The following is a 10,147-nucleotide window of genomic DNA, read 5'->3' as shown; positions in this document are numbered from 1 at the left end:
TCAAGGGAATTATTATCTTCAGGTCATCAGAACATCTTCATTTGTTGTTCCTCTTTGTGAGTGGGCATGAGTCCTCGTGTTTAGGTTTGGCATCTGATGTACTGTCAAATTGTTTTTGATCCATTGAGTATTGGTATTATCCCTGGCAGCCATATTTTTTTGCCTTTCACTTTTTCTTCACCAAGGAAGTTTACTTCTTTCATTCATTAAGAGGGTTTAGCTGCAAATATGCCCTGGGAAGACAAGATGTTTACCAGGTCCTCCATGATCGACGCAACAAAGGGAATGGATAGACGTGCAACATTGTGTGTTGACACATCCTCACATCCTCACATGCTCACAACCTAACATCCTCACATCCTCACATCCTCACAGCCTCACATCCTCACATCCTCACAGCCTCACAGCCTCACAGCCTCACAACCTCACAACCTCTCCCTCAGTCTCGGTTTCTGTAGGGAGGATGGAGGCAGTCACGGGGAGGTGCCCCGTTCTCTGGCTCCCCTTAATCTGCGTCTGATTCTGCCACCTCGCCCTGACCCCCCCATCCCGTCCAGGGTGGTCACTGTTTGAATTCTTAAAAAATGTTGGAACCCAAAACTGTGACCCTATTCATGGTAGATGGTACTTTCGGGCTGAGAAGATGATTAGAGTTGTAATGCTGAGTTATAATGCCACACTCTGACCAGGAGGTCGCCGTGGTGTCAAGCTTTCCCCCAAACGAGGGTCTGATCCACCCCTTCCAAAGAATGGAATAATTTTTCATACTCCACATAACGATGGACGTTGCCTCTTTTCCCCACTCTGACATTATGTTGCATTATCCTGCCGCTTCCTGTTTCATCTACCCTCACTCCCACACAGCTCCACAAATCCCTCCTCCTCTATACCTCCCTCCAACTCTCTCTATCCTTCTCCCCTCCATCCCTCCATCGTTCCCATTTAGCAGTTCCCCGTGGAACACTTATGCTATATATAGATCCATCATCAAAGCCCACACCTACAAACACACACTAATACCACACACACACACACACACAAAAACACACGCACACACATGCTGTCACCAAAGACATGGCCACACACACACACACACACAGCTATGAATGATGGACAGATAGAGAAATGGGGCAGAGGAAGAGAGAAAAAAGAGAGGGACAGGGGAGAGAGGGGGGAGAGGGAGGGGGAGACAGAAAAAGATATAGATACAGGGAATGAGAGAGATCATTTTGTCCTGGATTGTGATTCCTAGAGTACATCAGGAACTGTGTGAGGAGGGTTGGAGACAGGAACACTGCTACACACTATAAAGTTCCAGGTCATGGACATGTCAGCACACAGTCATTAGTAGATTAACAAACACTACTCACAGTCACACTCCGATAATGTGTAACAAGGCAACGACACAGAGCCCCCCCTTCAGGCCAGCTGAGATATTGCTTAGTAAAAACAAAAAAGAAATGTGCAACTATGAAAATACTTACTGATTGAGCCAATCAAAGTAATGGTAAATGCCAGATATCTATGGCAAGACGCAGCGTTCATCCAGGTCAGCCTTGTTAATCAGGCCACTATTGTTTACATAGCGCACACCTGACCACAATGATTTACCCGCCTTTACCGCACAAAGTGACCAAACAGCAATATCACGTTATTTTCTTACGTCTTTCATAACACTTGACACTCCGCTACGACAGGTTGTCACTGATACCTGTAACACAAACGTTGCCGTTTTCCTTCAAATCCATGTACAATTCTGTAATGTTTCGTAAATACATACATTGTGTTGAAGAGCCGCAGATTTCAACAGTCTTGCAGAACACTGCTTCTAGCATTATGAAAATGCATTAATGCCAGACTGGTGACAGGTTACATTTGAGCAACTATTGTTTGTGCTTGCGTGTGATCAACTGAAACTTCAAACACATAACGGCAGAATCGTTACAGGTTGGGTCTTGTTATCTTGAACTCTGGCACTTAATATTCATATTCAATTATTTAAATGGCTCCTCTTGTGTAATTTATGATGTTTCATTAATTCAGTGAGCTTTTAACTCATCAGACAGGCTCTATATTTGCTTTTAATAAAACATGGGGTGGGTCCTATAACTTTGATGACCAACTAATTGGTAGAAAAAACGGATGACTTTTGGTCGACCGAGAAATTCAGGGACAACCCCTGCATTACGTCAGCGCTCTGCCAGCGACCTCATTGGCCAAGGTAGCGTGTGGCTTGGGTCAGCCTTCTCCTGTCACTGTACATCCTGTCACTCATATGGCCAGGGGCTGAAGCTCATTGGCTGGAGCTCAAATTGCAGCATGTCCACCCGGGTCGAGCATGCAGAACTCCAAATCATAAAGCTCCTAAAGAACAGATGATTCGGCTAAACGAGTCGAGATGTTCATTCTGACTAAAGATTATGCCGGAATAAACTTCAGTACACACTGACACAATGACACACTGACACATCCACCCTGTGAAAACACAACCGTTATATACAATGTCTTCACACGCACGCACACACATTGATTCTACTAACTTCATTATGATCAGCAATTGAATAGTGCTGAGTACCATAAAAACCCTTAAAGAACCCCTAAATCCGAAACCCTAACCTCAACCCAGCCTACGTGAGCACCTCATGTAAGTGAGAACAACCCAGAGCCTTCGCTACGCAGTGTGTAGAAGGCACAGACGTAGACCCGTCCAAACAGAAACGGTGGCTAAACGCTCTCATCATCTTCTAATGCATAATCATACTTTCACAACCACGCATGTGAACACGCGCGCGCACGCACACACACCCACACACGTCTGCGCACGCACACACAGATCCTGCAGAACGTTGCGTAACATGAACTCCTACATCTGTGAAGCGGGGCTGGCCAAGCCTGTCCGCTGATCGCCGAGGGCAACACGGGTTTGGTCTCCCTGAGCACCACGCTGCGCTACTTAGTTCATTATTCAGTTCAGTGACTGGCTCAATTCAGCACACCTGGTCTTCCAGGTTGGTTGAATCTTGGAGCGCCTCCAGGACCGGGTTACCCAGCGCTGAGTAACAGCCCGGCCTTGTCAACACCTCCTCTGTAGTTAACCATCACTGTCTGGTGAATCATTTCCACAGCAGAAACTTTTCAGGAAATTCTGAAAAATGTCAATTTTTTCACAATTTGGATGATTTCGGCCTTTGTTCTAGAGGCCTGACACCAGTGCCAGCTCTATTCATTTGGGGGCCCTAAGCAAAATGTAGGGCCCCCTCTATTCTATTGGTCAAGGGCTCCCTAGCAGCTGGGGTGCCTAAGCAACCGCTTATGTTTCTTATACATTCAGAGTTACTGATTTGAATACAGGTACTTGATTTTAGGGATAAGTATTTGCAAAGCCTCTAAGCATCATTCATAATGTATAAATGTTTTGAGTTGCCAGTGTAATTTCTCAAATAAACATTTGCATGTGATTGGTGGACTTTAGATTAGATTAAACTTTATTATCATTGAACAGTACAGTACAATGAAATGCAGTTAGCATCTAACCAGAAGTGCAAATAGAAGAGGGCAGAAAATGTACAAGTATTTACATGTAATAAGTATATGTACATTACAAGTGGGGTGTGTAGATGTGCAATGATGACAAATGCAGTACAAATGGCAACACTAAATGTGCAATTAAGTCAAATAGAGGAGGGCGGAAAGTTTACAAGTATTAGGTATAGTGTATGTTACAAGTGGCATAACAGTTGTTGGGGTACAAATGGCAATTTCTAAATGGCATTCTAGAAGTGCAAACAAGGCAAATTAAGGAGTACTGTAGTAGGGTAGCATGACCAACCATGATGCAGAGATAGCAGCACTAAGGTCCTCGAGGTAGATTTGTGATATAACAACTGTAAAAATGCAAATGCTATGGCATTACTAAAGAGGCAAATTGAATGTATAAGATGCATGTGCAACTGAAATGCAGGGATAGCAGTGGTGAGATTCCTAAGGTAGACACATACCTGTAACCACTGAAAACGTCCATTATCAGGCAAGGCAGTTTTAGAGTGGTACAAAGGAGTCGTGCAAGGGAGACGGGAGTAGTGCAACCAGGATCTGAGAGGTGGTGTGGGGTGGGGGTAAGTGATGGGTCACAGAGTTCTCTGGGTCACAGAGTTCAGCAGGGTTACAGTAGATTGGGGTCTTCTTTAGCCACCTCAAAAAGTACAGGTGCCTTTTTGACCAGAGCTGAGATGTTGAGGGTCCAGGAGAGGTCCACTGAGATGTGGACACACAGGAATTTGAAGCTGGTTTTCTTTGCGTAGAGGGCCGGGTTGTTGTCAGCGCACCACGCCGTCAGGCACTTGACCTCCTCCCTGTAGACTAATTCTTCATTGTCACTGATCATCGAACTTGACGATGGTAATTCTTCATACATTCACAGGCTGTCTTCAAGGACAACCCGTGAATGCACACTACCATTCAAAGTGTTGGGGTCATTTAGAAATGAAAACATGAATGAAATTAGTTTGAATAGGACATTAATTGGAATCATCGTAATTTACAAGATCAGAAATAATGGTTTGTTATTTATTTGTATTTTTCTCCAAAGAAATCCTCCATTTGCAGCAATTGCATCCTTGCGGACCTTTGGCACTCCAGTTGTCATTTTGTTGAGGTAATCTGAAGAGATTTCACCCCATGCTTCCTGAAGCACCTCCCATAAATTGGTTTGGCTTGATTGGCACTTCTTATGCTGAGCTTTGGGTCATTCTCTTGTTTTAGGAGGAAATTGGCTCCAATCAAGCGCCGTCCACAGGGTATGGCAAGGCGTGGCAAAATGGACTGATAGCCTTCCTTCTACAAGTGCCCTTTTACACAGTATAAATCTCCCAATTCACTACCAGCAAAGCACCCCCAGACCATCACATTGCCTCCACCATGCTTGACAGATGGTGTCAAGCAGTACTGCAGCATCTTTTCATTTGGTCAGCGTCTCACAATTGTTCTTCTTTATGATCCGGAATACCTGATTTGTCAGTCCATAACACTCGTTTCCAATCTTCCTCTGTCCAGTGTCTGTGTTCTATTGCCCATCTTAATCTTTTCTTTTTATTGGCCAGTCTGAGATAGAGCTTTTTCTTTTCAACTCTGCCTAGAAGGCCAGCATCTCTGAGTCGCGTCTTCACTGTTGTTTTGTGGGTACTATTTAATGAAGCTGCCAGTTGAGGATCTGTGAGACTCAAACTAGACACTTTAATGTATTTGTCCTGTTACTCAGTTGTGCACCAGGGCCTCCCACTGCCAGTTTGCGATGCTCTGTGAAGGGCGCAGTACACAGTGTTGCACTAGATCTTCAGTTTCTTGGCAATTTCTCGCCTGGAATAGGCTTCATTTCTCAAATGAACAAAACAGACTGACAAGTTTCAGAACAACATTTGTTACTGGCCATTTTGTTCAAACAATCAAACAATTGCTGATGCTCCAGATACTCAACTAGACTAAAGAAGGCAATTTTATTGCTTCTATAATCAGCACAACAGTTTTCAGCTGTGCTAACATGATTGCAAAAGGGTTTTAAAATGTTCAATTAGCCTTTTAAAATGATAAACTTGGATTAGCAAACACAACATGCCACTGAAACACAGGATTGATTGTTGCTGATAATGGGCCTCTGTACGCCTATGTAGATATTCCATTAGAAATCATTTCCAGCTACAATAGTCATTTACAACATTAACAATGTCTACAATGTATGTCTGGACAATTTAATGTAACTTTAATTGACAAAATAATTTGCTTTTCTTTTGAAAACAGGGATATTGACCCCATACTTTTGAAGCATAGTGTATATAGACACAAATCAGTCAAGTGAAATCCTAAAGAACGTTTTCAATAAAACAATGTCAACTAATATAATGAACTGCATCTTACTTAAACCAATAAAATTGAAATAATGTATAGTTTGAGTCAATCTTTTAAAAAGGAAAATTAGAAGGAAAACTGTTGCAGGAGAGACATAAACTCTTCTCCGTCCTCCTCTGTATCTCAGATCACTAAGTCTGTGTGTTTGTATGTGTGCGTGTATGTGGGTGTGTATGTGGGTGTGTGTGACCTTGCGAAAGCAGAGAGGAATTCCCTTTTCTCCCAGAGCTGACAAGCGATACTCCATCTTCAGACACACACACACAGAGAGATGCACACTGCCTTATCTGCTCCTCTGCTATACCAATAAACAAATGTGTTCTAAGTGTTTAGCCCAAAAACGTTGGATTGCTGCAAGCGCAGCACTATGGCCACCTGAGACCCCCCCCCCCCCCCACACACATACACAAACACACAATATGATTGACCTTACTTTCTCAGGCCACAGATGTAGAAGCAGATACACACACTCCACACATACATAATAATTACAGAAAGCCCAGAGTCCGAATACATCCCACCTCATGTAACAACCTCTCAGGGAGACAGAGGACAAGGAGACCGAGAAAACAAGGAGACAGAGGAAACAAGGAGACAGAGGAAACAAGGAGACAGAGGAAACAAGGAGACAGAGGAAACAAGGAGACAGAGGGAACAAGGAGACAGAGGAAACAAGGAGACAGAGGAAACAAGGAGACAGAGGGAACAAGGAGACAGAGGGAACAAGGAGACAGGAAGACAGAGGAAACCAGAAGACAGAAAACAGGGAGACAGAGGAAACAGGAAGACAGAGGAAACAGGGAAACAGGAAGACAGAGGAAACCAGAAGACAGAGGAAACAAGGAGACAGAGGAAACAAGGAGACAGAGGGAACCAGAAGACAGAAAACAGGGAGACCAGAGGAAACAGGAAGACAGAGGAAACAGGGAAACAGGAACACTGGAGAAACAGTAAGAGAGAAAACAGGGAGACAGAGGAAACAGGAAAAAGGAAGACAGAAGAAACAGGAAGACAGAGGAAATGGGGAGACAGAAGAAACAGGAAAACAGAGAAAGCAGGGAGACAGGAAGACAGAGGAAACCAGAAGACAGAGGAAACAGAAAAAAGGAAGACAGAAGAAACAGGAAGACAGAAAACAGGAAGACAGAAGAAACAGGAAGACAGAAAACAGGGAGACAGAGGGAACAAGGAGACAGAGGAAAAAGGGAGACAAGAAACAAACAGGGAGACAGGAAAAGAAGAAGACAGAGGCGGAGAAAGAGTGATGACAGGGAGAACAAGGGAAAGAAGTGGAAATGAAGAGAGAAATGGAAGCAGGGGTGAGGAGAGGGTGACTGAGGAGAGAGAGGGAGTGAGAGGGAGAGAGAGGGAGTGAGAGGGGGAGAGGAGTGATAAAGAATGTGTCTGAGCTCTCTCCCTGTGGAGCTTCTGGAACCATAACCCTAGGGAAGACAGCGGTGTGTGTGTGTGTGTGTGTTCTGTTGCAGACAGCGGTGTGTGTGTGTGTGTGTGTTCTGTTGCAGACAGCGGTGTGTGTGTGTTCTGTTGCAGACAGCGGTGTGTGTGTGTGTGTGTGTTCTGTTGCAGACAGCGGTGTGTGTGTGTGTGTTCTGTTGCAGACAGCGGTGTGTGTGTGTGTGTGTATTCTGTTGCAGACAGCGGTGTGTGTGTGTGTGTATTCTGTTGCAGACAGCATAAAATATGAATAGATTCTCAGGGCGAATGACTGACACCTACCTTGACACTGGAACCCCTGCTTGCCAAAACCCCTGCCGAACAAACACAGAGACAGAGCTTTAGAAACACACACATGATTTCAGGTTTTACGATTCTCATGGGGACACAACAAAAAAGTCCCATTAGAATTACGGTTACACTTTATTTGGATAGTCAGATGTTCGCTACAGATATTAATACTAATAACAAACTATCAAAAACAAGTTAATGCTTTACTAAGGTTTAAATTGGATGCTGGTGTACGGGTTACGGTAAAGGTTAAGGTAAGGGTTAGTGTTAAGTTTAGGGTTAAGGTAAGGGTTAGTGTTAAGGTTAGAGTTAAGGTAAGGGTTAGTGTTAAGGTTAGAGATAAGGTAAGGGTTAGTGTTAAGGTTAGGGTTACCAGATTATGAATTGAAATGCGTTACCAAAATTACATTTTCCCTAACTATAGTCCTTAACACAACGCTGGCTCTAACTCTAACAGCTAAAACACATTGTAACAACAACCCCAATTTAAACTTGTATCCTAATCCTAAACAAAATGTCATGATTTCTTTCTTCCTCGGGTTCAAGGGAATGTCCCCAGAAGGTCAAATTCCATGGTACTCACAGTTGTAATAACATATATGTATAAACAGCACTCATTGTTCTGAGTCTATACATAAATAATGAGTCTAAATATATTTATCTTTAACTCCATAACTTTTTATGATTAACCTAAACATATTTGATATCTCCCAAGGTATAGAACATGTCGCAATTAATGTCAACAGAAAGTATACTTTAGCCACAAAACAATTTGTCATATTCATCTAAACATATTTAATTTAGTTTTAACCACATAACGTGTTGATTAAGTTTTAACCACGTAACGTGTTGATTATGGTGATTCATCTAACCATATTTGATTGTCCAGCTAAACCAAATAGGGTAACATTTATTTCCCTAAACAAATAATACGGTGATGTGGTGATTCGTCAACTTATTTGATTCATCTTTAGCAGCAGAACATGTTTTGATTGATCTCAACATTCGCCTTTTGCTACAGAACGCATGGTGATTCATATGAACATATTTGAATCGTATGTGATCTGTAGGTTTCTGGGCGGCTGCGGACATGCTACTGTCTCTCTCATGTTGCTCTGGCTGCTGCGGGAGGAAATACAGATAAGGCTAGCAGGCTTCTCTACTCTACCAGCACAGACGAGCCAATCCCTCCCTCTGCATCGGTTTTCTCCTCTCACTCTTTTCTCTCTTTCTCTCTCTCTGTTCTCTGTCTTCATCTCTTTCTACTTTCACATCTCTCTCTCTCTCTCTCTCTCTCTTTTCCTTCCTCTATTTTTATTTCCATCATCAGGCTAATGAACAAAGCCAACCCGTGGTACTCCCCCTTCTCTGTGTATCTCTTTTCCGCTCCCTCCATCCCTCTGTCTCACCAGATGAAGTCCGTGCAGTGGCTGCAGAAGGTGGGCTGTTTGAAGAAGCGCGCGATGAACTTGTGGTCCTTCACCTCGTGCACATTCTTCTGTCGAAGGGCGCCTTGGCGCGCAAAGCCCCGCATGGGCTCACGGGGTCCGCTGTCCTCCCCGTCGCTGTTGCTGTTTGCCCCAGAGTCAGCCATTTGCGTTCGCTTGGTCGATTTTTACACGCGCAAGTCTGGATTGGTCTAAAGTATAAGTTTCTTATACAGCCTCAACTGTCCGTCGCCCAACACAGTGTCCGTTTGGTGTGAGCGCGCGTATCTCCGTTCGGCGTCTGCAGATTACTGTCTTCCTTCCTTCCTTCCTTCAGCGCGAGTCACTTTCGCTCTCCACCGCTCACTGCCGCCTGCCGCCGATGTATTTGAGAGCGCGAGAGAGCCGCCACTCTCATAAACACACACACACTCCCCCCGTTACTAAACCCCGCCTCCTCAACTCAACATGTAACTCACCTGTGTGTGTGTGCGCGCATGTGTGTGTGTCTACAGGTGTTATTATAAGAAATGTCATCCTGCCCCAGATAAAGGCCTATCAGCGCGACTGAAGGGAGCCTAGATACTCAGGAAAGAACAGTTAAGTCCTCCAGCAGGTTGCCATCCAATCAACTTCTGAAGGGTGTAGGCTACTATAGTTCCCTACACACAACAAAGTTAAAAGCATTTCCGTGTAGGCAGGGAGTTGCCATATACCAGATATTTCCATATCCATTTCAGACTGAAAACTTAAAATAACTATAATCAATTTATGATTGAAAAACAAATATGTTATTACAGTGATTAGGTATTGGAGTTGCCTAGTAGGTATCTATTTGCCAGAGCCAGCCTCAGTGCTATACACCTTGACATGCTCAGTGTGCAACATATATCCTCCCTGACTGTAGGAAAGCAGAGCCTAACTGGAGTGGTGGTTAAAGTGTTGCAACCGTCTTCATTAGCTCACATTCTCTTTCACGGGAAGGCGGGGCTATTGCGTGGTGGTGTGCTAGCCACACCAGACAGCCATCAAAGTCTTTGTGGACATGCTTCTACCAGCTCTACACACATGGG

General features: G+C 44.0%; 1 protein-coding gene across 2 annotated transcripts in view; it reads right to left on the bottom strand.

Annotated features, from left to right (window-relative positions):
- Positions 1-9,537, bottom strand: part of prkcbb (protein kinase C, beta b) — a 115,789-nt gene extending 106,252 nt beyond the window's left edge. The window contains exons 1-2 of one of the 2 annotated variants that reach the window (XM_029123188.2): positions 9,057-9,537; positions 7,639-7,670 (exon numbers count right to left, since the gene is read on the bottom strand). In XM_029123188.2, the coding sequence (XP_028979021.1) occupies positions 7,639-7,670; positions 9,057-9,241 (217 nt within the window). In that variant the 5' untranslated portion in view covers positions 9,242-9,537. The remainder of the gene's footprint in view (positions 1-7,638; positions 7,671-9,056) is intronic. The other variant, XM_013136148.4, reaches the window with a different exon arrangement.
- Between the last annotated feature and the right edge of the window lie 610 nt (positions 9,538-10,147).

The sequence above is a fragment of the Esox lucius genome, chromosome 11 (genome assembly GCF_011004845.1).
Source record: "Esox lucius isolate fEsoLuc1 chromosome 11, fEsoLuc1.pri, whole genome shotgun sequence".
Taxonomy (NCBI): Eukaryota; Metazoa; Chordata; class Actinopteri; order Esociformes; family Esocidae; genus Esox; species Esox lucius.
This window is presented reverse-complemented; position numbering and strand designations above follow the sequence as displayed.